Below are 16,727 nucleotides of genomic sequence, written 5' to 3'. Positions count from 1 at the left end.
AGACACAAAAGTAAGAAAAAAAGAATGATAGTTGAGAAACTGGTAATCACAAGAATCCATCATTAAATCTGTTACTAATAAAAAATAATCACCATCTACTGAGATCCTGCTACACAGCACTAGCCTTCTTACACACACTGCTTCTAGCATTTACAGCTTTTCAACGATCATTATCCCCATTTTACAAAAGAAGAAATTGAAGGGTCAAAGAGAATAAGTTACTCTGTCAGGAAAAAATTTTAAATGATTGAGATGACCAGAAAAGACTACTGGGTGTGTCCTGCCTAAGGTGTTTCCCAAGTTATCTCAACATTTCTGCCTTTCCTTGTCTGAGATATTTTTAAATTCCACAAATTATAGATAATTGATAGCAGTGCAAATGATTGTTTTTTATAGATAAGCAAGTGAGTTTTGTCCAATAGAGTTGCAACTGATTTCCTCCCCCCATGTGGAAAAAGGCAGTTTTGAATCTATTCAGCAATTTTGTGTTCCAAATTCCCAGGGGCCTATGTATGTAATCTACACTTGGATTCTCCTTTGAGCTATTTGTAACATCTTACTGGTTCCCTCATTAATTAATGAGCTAAATAATACCTCTGGTGTGTGTTTGTGAGTCATGATTATACCTTTTTAAAAAATTATCCCTTAATAGCTCCAAAGCACAATGAGTCAGAATTTGAGGGTTCTTGCGGATTCTATATGGTTCCTAAGACGAAGTTCCTCCTGTTACCACAACCTTTTATATTTCAATGTTAATGCCAACGTAATTTTTGTAATACCTCTTGAAAAGGGTCTCACCAAATTTTTTATACTCCATATGATAAAACTTACTAAAAAGTCCAGCATGAGACTACTTTCACTCTCTCACTAACGCCTTATAACCATAATGCCTCAGCCTCCTATCGAATGAAAAAGGGAAATAAAAGTAACTTCTCTCATTCCAAGGCTTTTTATAGCCAGGCAAGCACAAAAAGAAAGAATGAACCTATAATTCATGCCATTTAGTGCTCTATCAGGTGTCATTCAAATCAAATCCCATCGGGCAAACACTGGGATAATTAAAAGTATTGATACAATGAATAAGAGAAAGGTGGTGACCTGGGGGAGAACTTATCAAACCCTAGTCTCCTGCTTTTGCTGATTATTCTTTTTGTTATGTTAGATTCCCTTTCTTACCCTCACCCTTTTGAAAAAATTAGATTGTTTCTATTGAACAAAATATTACCTAGTGACAAATAATCAAACCTATATAATGGAAATTGGGTGGTAAATTTCATTGCAATATAAAACGCCCAACAATACGATGGGCCACTGTTATGGTATTCATTCAATCCACAAGGAAATTGTAAAAACTTTAATTTAAAAAGGAAGAAAAAGCCAGTGCACACACTTATATAAAGATGTATTTGTTTACTTGCTTAACAAAATTGTCAGTACAAAGCTTCTTTTGCATGTTACAATGACATGTGTTAAAGGTATACTTGTTTCGAACCAAACATTTACCCTTCGCCACTGGTGAAAGGCAACAAGACCTCTTTACAAAGTCTCGTCTTTTTCAATAAATTTTGCATGAAAACATGTTATCCTGGCACAAAGTTGCCTGCTGTCACATTCGAAGTGTGATAAATGTTTAATGAAAACAACACCACACAGCTTGGTGTCAGACAACAGCTATCACACAGCCCTGCTTTGATCCAAACAGACACTTAAAAGGAGTCTAAGCAGGCTCTGCACCACAGAACTCTATAACCTATATGCAAATGGGGCTAAATTAGCATAAATGACTTCCTGCTGCATAAAGAAATAAGAGGTAAGGAAAAATATGACAGGCTCTAATAGTACGTAACTGCTGTCAAAACTTGGAGCCCAGCATTCCCAAATCACTTCCAACATCTTCTGCCAAGCACTAGGTAGGAAAAACCTCATCAACAGGAATTTATTACATGAAACTTTACAATTGAAGACACTGGAACAGTGCCAAGGTCAAAGCCATAACTGACATATCTATAAAATATGATTGCTACATGGTACTGGACTTCTCATACACACTGTTCCTAATACAGCTTTTTTAATATTGTTATCCCCATTTAACAGAAGAAAAAAATAAGAATCAGGATAACTTGTCCTGTAAGGAAGATAATTGTGAATGACTTAAAATGAGCAAAAATTGTAATTTTTGCAATGTAACTTTCCCAGAATCTAAACACCTTAGCACATTAAAAAAAAAAAAAAATACGCTATTCAGAACTACATGTTCAAAAGTAGCAATTCCTATGAACAAAAGCATATGTTGCCTCTGTTGATATGCTTTCTGCATTTTTAGTCTAAAAAGACATGCGTAAAATAGTGGTGATATAACTAATATAATTACGTTGCATATTCAACTTTTTAATAAAAGATTTTCTAAATAGGTAACTACAGGCTGTGCGCTATATTTGAAGCCCAATTCTACTGCTATCCCAGTGGCTTCTATACATATTCTCAGAAAGATTTAAAGAAGATTTACTGGGAGCCACAATTCAGTATAAGAAATTCTATTTAAATATACTCCCTACCCAATACCCACCAAAAAGAACTACTTCAGTTGTCAGGATATGGAGATATATATATATATGTCCAGAGAGAAATTCTTACCTCTCTGTAAAAGTACAAAGCTTCAGAAAGTTGTGTAAAGTACGAAAAGTATAAACTCAACTGTTTGAGCAAAGTATTCCAGAAGATTTGATGGTACATTTCTGAGAACAGTATCCATCTACTGAAAAGCTAGTAAGGGAATAACAAAAGTGAAAACCTTACATAGTAGCAAGTCATAAAGGAGAAAACGCTTAGGAATACCAAATTAGGTTCCTCAGGAATCCTAAAGTTACTCAAATTAAGAAAACTTTTTATGAGGCAATCACTGCTTTAAACCAAATTTTCCTGGCTGGTCATTCAAATCATGATTGAAAATGGATTTAAAACAAATCCATCCAAATTCTACTCTCAAGGATGGCTCTCTGATTTAAAATAAATAGTAGAATGTCACTGGTGTTATGGACATATTTATTCACAACTAATTATTCAAAGAAGTCTCTAAAAGACATTTTATAATAGTCGGCTATACTTTATGGAGTTTGATTAAAATGTTGCTAAAGAAGGCCCAATAATATAAAAATCCACAGAAGACACAGATGGGGTGTACAATGTTCACAATCATCAATTATGTTGCAATAATGAGATGCCATGACCAGTTTCACATTCCTGATTTTTGACTCAATAAAAATTTGCTTAACAAAATAATATTAAGTGTTCAATTTCAACTTAATAACTCTGTTATTAATAAAATTTGTTTTCACATTGAAAAGACATATCCCCGTAAAAGAAATCCAATTACAATATGATAAATATCTAAATTTTTTAAATTTAGAGTGAAAACTTATAAAAACAAGAAACATCTGCATCAATGTTTTAAAAATAAAATATCCTTAAAAACAAAATTTTATAAATGTAAAACATTAAAAATTAAAGTCATTAAACCTTCTTGATAAAAATCTAAGAAAAGACTTGGATGGTGTCTTTCTTATATTAACCATTCACATAGCGTCGTCAGAAAAGTCACCTTTTAGTCCCTACAAACTCCTGTTACTCTTCCAGTTTGTATTAGTTCTCCCTTATTCAGCAAATTAATAAAATGAATAGATCAATTGATGACATTATAAGGCAAATTCTAATTACAATCATTCAATGTTCCAGGAATTTTCAGGACTGTACTTAATTTGCTCCCATTTTAAAAAGACTTTTCTGAATTATTTAATTTCCTATCTTTTTTCTCAAAAGTCTAATTAAAAAAAGCTCTTCCTTATTATCAGGCTCATTAATTTCTGCTTGGGCATTCCTTTCTCTGTTTTTATGTTTCCCAATTTATAAAACACTCCTTTATCATTATTGTACTTACTCTCCTTTTGTACTTTATAAATGTATGCTTCATGTTCTATCAATATTTATCTAATACTGGTATTTTCAAATTGGCTTGATAAAAACACAGATTGCTATGCATAAAGAAGCAGAGGCATATAGGTTATCTCTTATGTGAGGAAGCATTGTGGTTAGTTAGCACAAGCAAAAATATTTATCATTGGGTTGTACAATTATAATGAAGTAATGCCTAAGTCTTAATTAAACTGTTTGTGAATTTTGTGAATCTTTTTACTTTCTCTCTACCCACATGTGTTCCTTTCCTTTTTTTTTTTTTTTTAAACCATGTGGAATGAGACAGCCAATGAAACCATCATAGAAATAAATTTAACTAAGGCCTAGAAATGTTTTGTGAGTTTATTACATAAAATTAAATACAATTCTAAATAAACAGATGAAATGCTGATGTGGGAAAGGAAGAAAGGAAGGAAGGAAGAGGGAGACAAGAAGGAAGCTTTTATTGATAGATTTCTGGCCTGATCAGAGAAAAATAAGGCCAAGAAACTTCTTTCCGTTTTTTTTTAGCTATTTTCTACGAAAGTTTAAGCATAGTGCATCACTTGATCTCAAGCACTCTTATTTCATCAATAATTATGGATCACTACAGAAGTGTGGGTAGAGTGTACTGTTAAGGAGTCAGGTGCTGTGGTCAATGAATTTGAATTTGAAGATTGTCATTTACGAGCTCTATGATCACAAGCCTTCATCTATAGAAACAGGATTAACAAAAGCAACTATTTTAAGTGAGATAATGCACATCAATTGCTTAGCGAAATTTCTGATACTTAGAAAGTGTATATAAAATGTTAGATGCTTATTATTTATTATGTCCACTATAAGTAAAGCATTTTGTTCATACTTCATGTAGAACCAATCAGATCATTACTTGAAACTTCATTGGCTGCTCACTGCCTTCAGAATTAACTCCAAACTCCTTGACACAGCTTATAAGGTATTCCAATAATCACCTCTCATTATTATTCATTCCTCTTCTACTCTAAACCAAGCCCCATTAGACCTCAGTTTCTCAAGTATGCCATACCCACCTCCTGTGCCTCCAAGTATTTCCATATGAAGTTCATGCTGCATACACCATTCTTTCCCATCTCTTCCTTCCTTCAATGTAAAAACATCTCTTCTGAGAGCCCCTCCCTGACATGATGACTAGTGTATATCAACCAACTTAAGGTTCATAGAACTGTTTTTCAACCAGGATGTGTCAAGACTGAAGATGAAAGCTAACATGCTGAGATTAGCCTGTTGGAAGGAAAGAAAGGACCCAGGTCTGCTTAGCTGCAAACTGTTATATTAGCAATAAATGTACTTATGGCTTAGGCCAGATGTTGACAAACTATATATATATAAAACCCTTGAGCCAAATCTAGCCAACTGCCTATTTTTGTAAATATATTGTTCCTTTTATACTGGAACACAGCCATGCTGTTCATTTAGTATTATCTATGGCTGCTTTTGTGCTAAAAGGGCAGAGTTCAGCAGTTGCAACAGACATAAGGCCCAGAAAGCCTAAATTATTTACTATCTAGCCCTTTATTGATATAAAAAACTTTGCTGCCCCTGGTTTAAACTACTATTAGTTAGGTTTTGTTACTTATGGCTAAAGCATCCTAACTCATACGATGTTTCCATAGCTTCTTATTGAAACATTCATCTGATTTCACTGTAATTACTTATATACCTTCTCTTCTATTTATGTTTATGTTTGCCACCTGCATGAAATCCCCAAGTAGGACTAGCCTACCATTATGTCCCTAATTACCTAAAATCACAGTTGATAAACAGAAGGCATTTAAATACTGTTGACTGAACAAGTGAACGAATCAATGAGCCTATCTGATCAATAACCAGTAAGTATTTATTAACGACGAACATGTACATTAGGTACTCTGAGTGATACAAGAGTATAAAGACACATTCTCTGCCCTGAATAGCTCAGGTTTAAGAAATAAACACATATGGTTTTAAAAAAGATAAATTATTTTTGGAGCAAAGCAGGGTGAATCTGTACATATATACCAGGGGTGCCAAAAAAAATGTATACACATGATTTGTATTCCTCTTTTGTTATCAGTATATATGGAGCATCACAATTTTAATACAGCTTTTTCCTTTCTTAAAACGTGTATACATTTTTCATTTCTTTTTGGCACCCTCTGTAAATACTACCATATTAAATGTATACACTGCCCCCCCAAAATCCTGACTTCAGGTCATACCAAAAAGGTACAAATTTGCGTGTCCTCAGCACTAAACCAGGAGGAATCCTGACATAGCACCGCCCAGTACTAAGGTCCACTAAAACCGTGGAAATGGCTCGATCAGGCTACTCACAGCTTTTTGGCATCAGCATGCAGGGTCCTTCAACTGACCCTTCTTGTTTTGACCTTGTTCACTGCCTTTGCTGAGATGTAAGAAATAGTAACAAATACAACATTATTGTCTTGTGAACCTGTCACCCAGAAATCAGTCCCTTGAACATAATCAACTCTTGGGTGATGGGAGAGGTCTAACCTGTAAAGCTGGTCCAGACCTTCAAGATTAATGTCACCATCTGAGAACTTTTCCTGAAACCACATGACCTCCATTTTTTAATTCATATTCTCATTTCTCTTACCTTTAAAATCCCCAAAATAATGCCTTATGTATTATCAATTTTACATCAACTGTACAAGTATTACTCTAAAAAATTAACAGTTGGTGAGGTAGAAAGCAAAAATTTAATGATCAGTAAAAATCATAGTCATACTTCTCATAGCCATGCAATATCTAAAGTATAAACCTAAAGAAGGAAAAAAGGAACAAAGAAGCAAGGCAGTTCTTTGACATAATTTATTCATTCTTTTAGTCCATATTTTTCATTCTCAGAAACCTACCCTGTGTCCTCTCTTCAACTCTATCATCCTCCCACCTTTCTCCCTTTATCAGCAGGTATCCTCCCTACCTTCTCTGATTGATCCTCATTCCATTCCACCAGCTCTGGCTAACTCTGCCTCCCTGTCCTTATAGCCAGACAGCCAAGCCTATCTCCTCTTCTATAACATTCAACTACCCTTAAAACAACAAAAGGGCAGAACCCAGAATTTTGCAGGATCACAACTGTTCAATTTGTGTTAATGGTTGTGGGGAAATAAGGAGAAAGAAAGTTACATAAGAATGTTATCCTCTTGCAAAATCCACCACAAATTTATCATTTCAAAGAAGACTTAAAAGCCAACAATCTAGGCAGTTTTATATAATAAACACTCAGACAATTGGGAAAAAGGATTAGAAAAGAGTTCCATATCATTTAATAAACTCAATTCTTCAGAGAATCAAGATCTCAAGGAACTGTATCCAATATCCTGGTAAACTCCTCAATTTAACACTGAAGCTGATTGACACATTAAAGATAAACACTTTTGATTGAAGTATTAAAGTGAATATATATATAAGGTGTTGAAAGACTGACAAAAGGGGATAAGTTCCAAGATGTGCCACTTCATAGAGTAAAAGACCCCAATGTCAGTTTTGAGTAAAACAAACCAGAAGCTGTAATTTAAGCTACTAAACCAATATTTTGTTTCATTTTAACATCTCCTAATTTAATAAACAGTTGTGAATGGATTTCATCCTCCAAATGGACATAGCTAGAATTTTATCAGTAAAATCAATTCCAGAAAAAATAAATTCTGGGTCTCGTATACATATACACTCACTCTAACACACACATACACCTTAATATTGACCAAAACCCCATTCTACATTGAAAGAGGCCTAACCAATAGTAAATCATATGGTAAAAATTTGAGGTAACTATTTTGATTTGTCCTTTCTTCTTATTCTACTATATCCTCCTTTTTCCCATCAAAGGAAAACCTCAAAGAATGAAAATTTAATTTGAATATTGCCATGGAATATTGAGTCATGAGTCGTCACTGCTTAAGATTGCTTCAACTTACCCACGTTTGATGTTGTGTAATTCCTTGTCCTTGCCTTTATCCTTCTCCTTTTCTCTTTTCTCCTTATCTCTGCCTTTACGTCGTTCTCTATCTCGAGATCGACTGCGGGTTCTTCTGTGACTGGACCTTTCACTGCTTCGACTATGGGAACGTGGACGAGGTCTTGACCTGGACCTATAGTAAGTAGATTTTATTAAATACATTTAGTATATATTTTGTACTATAAAATAAAAATATGCTTTAAAAGTAACTGAAAGGATTTATTAGTTATGGATTCAGTAATTAAATAACTGTGAAGCAAGCATCTAAATATGGTTCTTTATGAATAAGTACTCTCAGTTAAAACTATATATAAGAGATATATGTTGTCAAGTTTACAGGAAATTAAGGTTTAATAAAAAAGTGTTTTCAAGTGCAAGTCTTAAAGGTTCAAATCAAGTCTTGATTATTCAAGTCTCCTCAGATAATATTAATATAACAAATCTAAATGTATCTGCTCTAATATTCATGGATTGGGTCGTTCCTATCCCTACAATCTCTGCTTCTGTATATATAGTCAACCTTATTTCTAATTGTTACAATAAAACTATTTTTCTACTCTAATCCAGCTATTCTTTGTATTAAACGAATGACAGTATTAAGCAGGATACACTACGTGCTTCTAAAAACTAAAATTTTCAAATCCTGTCTTACAGTATTGACGAGAAAGCCTCTACCCGAGTGATGACCCTACAGACAACTATAAAAAACAACTATCTGAAGGCACTGGATAGTAACCAAAAGAGGGCAGATTCTGTAGGGGGCCAATACTTGGAAAAAGTAAACAGCAGTAAGAAAGTTTCCCATATTATCAGCTCCTTTTCTGAGGAAAAGCCCAAGTTCATGCCATACAGGACAGCTATAACTCCAACAGAAAACTTCAGGATCTTTGGTATGAAAAATCAGAAGAAAGACTCACGGCAACCACTGCAAAAGGAAAAGCAATAGGGCATCTTGGAAAAGACTCAGAGGAGGGAGCTAAAAATTCTATATGCAAACTGTTCAAATCTTTGGCTGAACCCTACATTATGCATATAAAGGACAGACTCCAAATAACTAAGGATAAAAAAATCCAATTGATTATTTCAACTGCGCCCACAGAGATAGGATTTTTACAATTTTAATTCAACTAAGTTAATTTCCTGATTTAACAAACAAGTAAAAAAAAAAAATCAACATGCTTCCGAGGAATATAACAGAATCCAGAGTATTCAAAACACAACATTTACCATGTCCAGGATAAAATCCCAAATTACTAGATATACAATGAACATAAAAAATGTGATCCATTCTCAATAGTCACTGGAGACTAACCCAGAGATGAGCCAGATGTTGGAATCAGCAAGCAAGGATTTTAAAGTAGTAAGTATAGCTATGCTTGTAATAAATATAAAGCTAAAAAATCTTAGTACAAAAAAAAAACTGGAAAATGAAAAAAAACCGAAGTTCTATAACTAAAAACATAATATCTGAAATTAAAATTATGTTGAATGAGATTAAAAGCAGATTGGTAAGCACAGAATCTGTACTTGAAAATAAGTCAATTGAAATGATACAATCTGAAGAAATAAGAGGGAAATGACTGCTAATAAGAAAAGAAAAACAGATCTTGTGGGATCTGGGTGACAATATTCAAATGTCTATCATGGTTAGTTAAACCCAGAAGTAGAAAAAATAATGAGACAGAAAACAAAATTTTTAACTAATGGCCAAAATTTCCCCAAAATTTAGTGAAATATAAATTTTCAGATCCTGGAAGTTCAGTGAACTCCAACATAAATATGAAGGCCATGACTAATACCACCATAGTCAAACTGATGAAACTAAAAATAAAGAGAAATCTTGAAAGTATTCAGAAAAGAAAAAAAAACATATTACATGTTGGAGAGCAATGATATGAATTACTGCTAACTTTTCATCAGAAAACAATGAAGATGAGAAGAAAAATCTTAACAAGGTGAAAGAAAAAATAACACAAAATTTAATAGCCAGCAAAAATATACCTCAAAAATAAAGATAAAGACATTTTTGAGATAAAAGTAAAACATAATCATGAACAGTAGATCTGCATTACAATAAATACTAAAGTTTTTCAGGCTGAAGAGAATAATAACAGATGGAAACTAGAATCTTGAAGAAGGAATGAAGGCCACTAGAAAAAGTAAATATATGTATAAATGTAAAAAATACTTCCCTTAAATTATTTTAAAAATGTATATGTGCTTAAAGTAAAATTTATAATGTTTTACTGAAAAGTTTATAAAGAAGGTAGATATAATAATGTATGGGGAATATAATAATGTATGGGGAAAGTAATGTATCTATACAGTTATAAGGTTTCTACATTTCATGTGAATGGTAAAACGTAAATCTAAATGCACTGAAATGCTAAGGGCACACATGAAATCCTTAGAGCAACAACTTAAAGGGAAAAAAAGGGAAAGAAGTATAGCTAAAAACCCAAAAGATACACTAAAAGGAAATTCTTAAAAATATTCATTAATCCAAAAGGAAGCTGGAAAGGAAATACAAAAAAAAAAAAAAAACAGAGGGACAAACATAAAACAAATAAATTAAATGGAAATTAAATTAGAATTCAATAACAATAAAACATCTCAAAAAAATACCAAATATATAAAAATTAAATGCACTTCTAAATAATTCATGGGTCAAGTCAGAAATCACAAGAAAAACTAAAAAATATTTTTTATTCAATGACAATGAAAATACAACACAGGAGAATTTGTGGGATGCAGCTATGTTTAGCAGAGAAATTTATAGCTTTAACTGTTTATATTAGAAAGGAAGAAAGGTCTAAAATCAATTACCTAAGGTTCCACTTTATGAAGCTAGAAAAAGAAGAGCAAAGTAAACCCAAAGTAGGTATAAGGAAGGAAACATAAAAGAGCAAAAATCAATGGAATAGAAAGCAATAAAGAAAATTAACAAACTCAAAATCTGTTACTCTGAGAATATCAACATATTTGGTAAATCCCTAGCGAGACTGATCAAACAAAAAAGAAAACAGCATGCTCAAATTACCAAAAAGCAAGAATGTGGATGATAGAAAGATCACATGAACTAGTCCTGGGTACTTAGGATACATGTAGGTCTTCAAGAGAATTACATGGGTTTCAGGGGTAGTAATGTCTGTCCTTTTTCATCCCTAACTGGTTCACTCAGCAAATAACGAGCATTATTGTATCAGAAGATCACAAACTTTTGTTTAGTATGTAATTTTGAGCAGTTACAATATTTATTGTTACATGTGTCAACATGTGCTTATTATTGTCTTAATTTACAAAAATTAAATTTCTAGGGGTAGCCAAATGGCTCAGTTGGTTAGAGTGTGAGCTCTGAACAACAGGGTTGCCAGTTCGATTCCCACATGTGCCAGTGAGCTGTGCCCTCAACTAGAATGAAGACAAAGAGCTACTGCTAAACTTCTGGAGTGGTGGCCAGATAGCTCAGTTGGTTAGAGCGCGAGCTCTCAACAAGGTTGCCAGTTCAATTCCCCCATGTGATGGTGGACTGCACCCTTGCAACTAAAGACTGAAACCCGCGACTGGACTTTGAGCTGAGCTATGCCCTTCACAACTAGATTGAAGGACAGCGATTTGACTTGGAGCTGTTGGGCCCTGGAGAAACGCACTGTTCCCCAATATCACCCCTCAAACAAATAAATTAAATTTCTATAATTTTTTCTTTCACTACTCCCTCTCTTAATTTTGACATATGACTTCTTTCCACATAAAGTTTTAACAAACAAACAAAAAACCTCATAGATACAAACAACAGAATGGTGGCTGCCAGAGGGGAAAGGAGTGGGGGAGGATAAAGAGGGTAAATGGGGTCAAATATATATGGTGATGGAAGGAGACTAGACTTCAGGTACTGAGCAAAAAACAAAGTATACAAATGTTGTATTATCAAGCTGTACCTAAAATTTATATAATGTTAGTAACAAATGTTATTGCAATAAATTTAAAAATTTTAAATTTATCATGACAATTTATTGCACCCACAGATGTTACCTTATTCATTTCTAAATAAATCTTATGTTGTATGTGGATATATAAAGAATTTGAAAGTTTATTCTAAAATCTTTGAACAATAGCCAGTCAGAATTTAAAGTTTTCTGATTAAAACAGAGTAATAATACTAAAAAATGAAGTGGGGCCTTTTTTCTGATAAACTCACCCAGTATACATACAAGGGTCTGACAATTAAGTTCGCGAACTTGTTGCAATGATGTTGCTAACCTTTTTTGATATCAGAGGGATTATTCATTACGAATTTGTACCAACTGGACAGTTAACCAAGTGTAGGGGAGATGTTGAGGAAAATTTGCCTTGTTGGCTGATGTGAGCTTTTGTATTTAGTTTTTGTTACTTTGTTTCCCCACATGAGAGACTGCATGTGAGGTTCCCTCACGTGAGAAACTGCACGTGAGAAACTGCACGTGAGGATTTGGTTAGCTTTTAGTTGGCTTTCTGCTCCCTCGCATGAGACTGCATGAGAGGTGATGGTTATCTTTTGCCTGTTAGTTTTTGTTCCTTTGTTTCGCCACATGAGAGACTGCATGTGGGGTTCCCTCACATGAGAGACTGCACTGAGGTATTGGTTAGCTGTTAGTTAGCTTTTCGTTCCCTCACATGAGACTGCATGTGGGGTTCCCTCCCGTGAGAGACTGCATGTGAGGTATTGGTTAGCTTAGGGTTAAGAAAATTTCTCCCTCATCTAGTTCCCAGCAGGAGAGATATAGGAAGATGTTACTTTCTGTCTGTTTTGCCCACATGAGCAGATGAGGTGGAGAAGTAACTAAGTTATATCAGAATGACACGACAGGCATGTTGCCAGGCTTTTGCAGTCCTTGGGCCGATGGTCCCAGGCGAGAACAGCAGGTGTTGTTTGTCCCAATGAACTGGCCCTTCAGCCGAACAAGCAATATTCTTATCACAGAATGAGCAATATTCTTATCTGAAACCTCCTGGAACTGGCCATTTGCCGAGGGGGAGGCAGGAACAAGAAGCTTGGGTCTAAGGTACATCTGAGAAAATACATAAGACAGACCTCAGTTGGCAGTATAATTTCATCATTTCGTCTTTTGTCATTGGTAATTCTTCATCGTTCTAACATTTTGCAATCTTCCAGCAACATGCAGCTTATAACAACACCAGGAGACGCCCTGACTTCCAGCCGCAGACCTGGTGAGGTCTCGCTGGTTCCCAACCTCTCCAGTGTTTTTCCCCACGGTTATCCTTCTTGAGAACTGGTTAGCATTTTGAAAACTTGTATGCAGCTTGCAGCTTACAGCAAAGGGAGATGTCCTAACTTACAGCAACAACAGCAGCAACAGCAATAGCAGCAACATTCTTGAGAACTTGTTAGCATTTTAGAAACTTGTATGCAGCTTGCAGTATCAGAAGATGCCCTAACTTCCAACAACAAAAACAGCAACAGCAGCACCACCAACATTCTGGGGAACTAGCATGCAGCAATGGGAGACGCCTGAGTTTCTCTTAGCTGCAGATCTGGCAAGGTTTTGATTCCTGACTGTTCCAGTATTGTTTTTCCTACGGTTTGGTGAGCTTCTTTGGCATATTTTATTTTTATTTATTTATTTATTTATTTATTTATTTATTTATTTATTTATTTAAGATTTTATTGAGGAAGGGGAACAGGACTTTATTGGGGAACAGTGTGTACTTCCAGGATTTTTTCCAAGTCAAGTTGTTATCCTTTCAATTGTAGTTATGGAGGGCACACTTCAGCTCCAGGTCCAGTTGCCATTGTTAGTTGCAGGGGGCACAGCCCACCATCCCTTGCGGAAGTCGAATCAGCAACCTTGTGGTTGAGAGGACGCGCTCCAACCAACTGAGCCAAACGGGAGCTCAGCGGAAGCTCAGTTCAAGGTGCCAAGTTCAATCTCAGTTGCAGGGGGTGGAGCCAACCATCCTTTGCGGGAGTCGAGGAATCGAACCAGCCACCTTTTGCCATTTTTGTAGTGGTTGAGAGTCCACTGGCCCATGTGGGAATCGAACTGGCAGCCTTGGGTGTTAGGAGCACGGTGCTCCAACCGCCTGAGCCACTGGGCCGGCCCCCTTCTTTGGCATATTTTAGTCTTAACCACGTTTACTTTCTGTCATTAGCATATTCTATTAATTGCTTTTGTTTTTTTCTATTGCATATTGCTAAATAAATTGATTAGATATTGCTAAATAAATTCATTAGTCCTACTCTAGCATGTGCTCCTCCTCTCTCTTTTCCCACTCATCATTACACCAAGTTTACTATTTGGAAGTGCTAAAAAAGCTGCGTGAAAGTTAGACTACCTGAAATTTTCACCAATGATTCATGGCTCTTGCGTCACAATGCACCAACTCACACGGTACTGTCTGTGAGGAAGATTTTAGCCAGTACACAAATAACTGTATTGGAACACCCTCCCTACTCACCTGATCTGGCCCCCAATGACTTCTTTCTTTACCCGAAGATAAAGGAAATACTGAAAAGACATTTTGATGACATTCAGGACATCAAGGGTAATATGACGACAGCTCTGATGGCCATTCCAGAAAAAGAGTTCCAAAATTGCTTTGAAGGATGAACGAGGCGCTGGCGTCAGTGCATAGCTTCCCAAGGGGAGTACTTCGAAGGTGACCGTAGTGATATTCAGCAGTGAGGTATGTAGCACTTTTTCTAGGATGAGTTCCCAAACTTAACTGTCTGACCTCATAAACTATGTGTGTATATACATACAATATATTGTATTAATTTGGTTCTAAATTATTTTGGGCCAAAATTGATTCTGGCAATTCATTTTCACTTACCATATTTTGCCGTGTAAAATGTGCTCCCATGTATAATGTGCAACCACGTTTTTGGCCCAAACTTTCAGGGAAAATATCTTTCTTTTTAATTTTTTAATTCAAATTTTTATTTGTTTACATTTAGTTACTTGTTTTTTGTATTATAAAGGAATTTTAGCATTTATTTTTTAACATTATGGTACAAGCAATTTTATGTAACAAATAATTACAAAACACAAGAACAGATAAAAGGTACAAGAAATTTTATGTACCGGTAACAAGTCTACGGTATTTACACATCATTTCAAGCTCATCGAAAGTTCAACAAAACTGATTATTAAATTCCAGGGTATCATTTTGCATACGGGTATCATTATTGATATCTAGAGTTACACTTTTAACTCATAAGCATAAATAAAATAATTAAAAACATTTATTTAGATATGGAACTAGTACTACCCAGGTATAATGTGCATCCTTATTTTTCCCTCACAAATTTGGGCAAAAAAGTGCACATTATGTATGGCAAAATACGGTAACTAGTGAAAACGTAGAGTAACAAAACACAAGTAAATTAAATGTTAGTTTAAACTCTAACAACAAAACTCTGAGAGCTTCTTTTTTAAAATAAATCTTTAATGTAAGCTCATTTCTTAGTGGTTAGCCCCTTTTTGTTGAAAAATAAACTTTTGGACAAAATATGTGTAACCTTTTGTGGATTCCAGATGAGGTGGATTGGTGAAATTATGTTTTTACTGTATCTTTAAAATGAAGTGTAGCTACTACAAATATACTCAAAGTTATAGAATTATTAAGTTAAAAAAATAAAGAATTCTTCATATAATGGTGTCCTCAAATGAGTCATTCCCTCTCTGGGTGTAAGGATTAAATAATATTACCTGACTGAATTGTGAGACAGCAGACAAGTGATTCGGGAGGAGGAAGGCACTGAGAAAGAAGTAACTGAGGGATGTGCTAATCTGAATGAATGAGTAAAATCGGAATCAGAAGCATATGAAATATGTTGCCCTCATACCATAGCTAATCCATTAAAGAGCAGCATTCTGATTTTAACGGACCTTTAAAATCTTAAGGCTGGCATAAGGATTGCTCACATTTTTAACAGATTTTTCTTATAGAGGAAGGTAAATAATAATAATCTTGGCTAACGATCCATGTCTTCTCCACAGGAAAACCCTCAGTAGCCAAATACATGACCTTCACTAGTTTGCTATTAATGGGGAAATCATATCACCTAGCATCCAAGCTTTCAGAGGAAAAAAAGGCATATTTTTGAGAGTCAAGTAGGGCACTATAAGAACAACAGGTCTAAATTAGTATTGTCCCAGAAAAAACGGACAGTATGATCACTCTAGCACCGTCATTGCAAAGCTGGACACTGCAATTAGAAACCTTCTATAAATTATAATATTATCTCCCCATAGCACCAACTTTTCCAATCTTAGATCTTCCCAATTTACCCAATTGATGAAATAAACTCAATTATCTCCAAACTGATCCCATGGTTTTCCCTAACACAAAGATTGCATTGTAGAAAGCAAATGCCTGCCATTCTCCAAAAATATCTTGCTCAATATTCATCATATGACTTCATACAAGCAACCCCTGCCACTCTCAAATATTCATCTATAAATATTGCTGGTGTGGCTCAATGAACTATGATACTAGCAACAGCAGACTCGTAAGTTGTCACCCATGATGTCAAATTTAAAAAAAGTAATGAGTTTTAAAATATCACTATGTTATATAAGCCACTGGAACTTCCCCCCAATGTCTTAATGTTCATTATTTTAGTCCTGATATTATAGGCCTCTTAATCTTGCTGATAGGCTACCAGAAGCAAAAGATGACTCTAGAAAGAATATACAGGGAAAAGATAGCAAATGAAAACACAGACAAAACAACATTATTAAAGGTTATTATAAAGGACCACCAAATCACAGAT

The 16,727-nt window shown here is 34.8% G+C and overlaps 1 protein-coding gene across 1 annotated transcript in view; it reads right to left on the bottom strand.

The window, feature by feature from the left end:
- Positions 1 to 16,727, bottom strand: part of RSRC1 (arginine and serine rich coiled-coil 1) — a 371,133-nt gene that overhangs the window by 271,754 nt on the left and 82,652 nt on the right. The window contains exon 4 of the mRNA XM_088794615.1: positions 7,911 to 8,084. Coding sequence (XP_088650741.1) covers positions 7,911 to 8,084 — 174 coding nt within the window. The remainder of the gene's footprint in view (positions 1 to 7,910; positions 8,085 to 16,727) is intronic.

This window comes from Rhinolophus sinicus, chromosome 17 (assembly GCF_057876585.1).
Source record: "Rhinolophus sinicus isolate RSI-liver-muscle chromosome 17, RSI-T2T, whole genome shotgun sequence".
Taxonomy (NCBI): Eukaryota; Metazoa; Chordata; class Mammalia; order Chiroptera; family Rhinolophidae; genus Rhinolophus; species Rhinolophus sinicus.
This window is presented reverse-complemented; position numbering and strand designations above follow the sequence as displayed.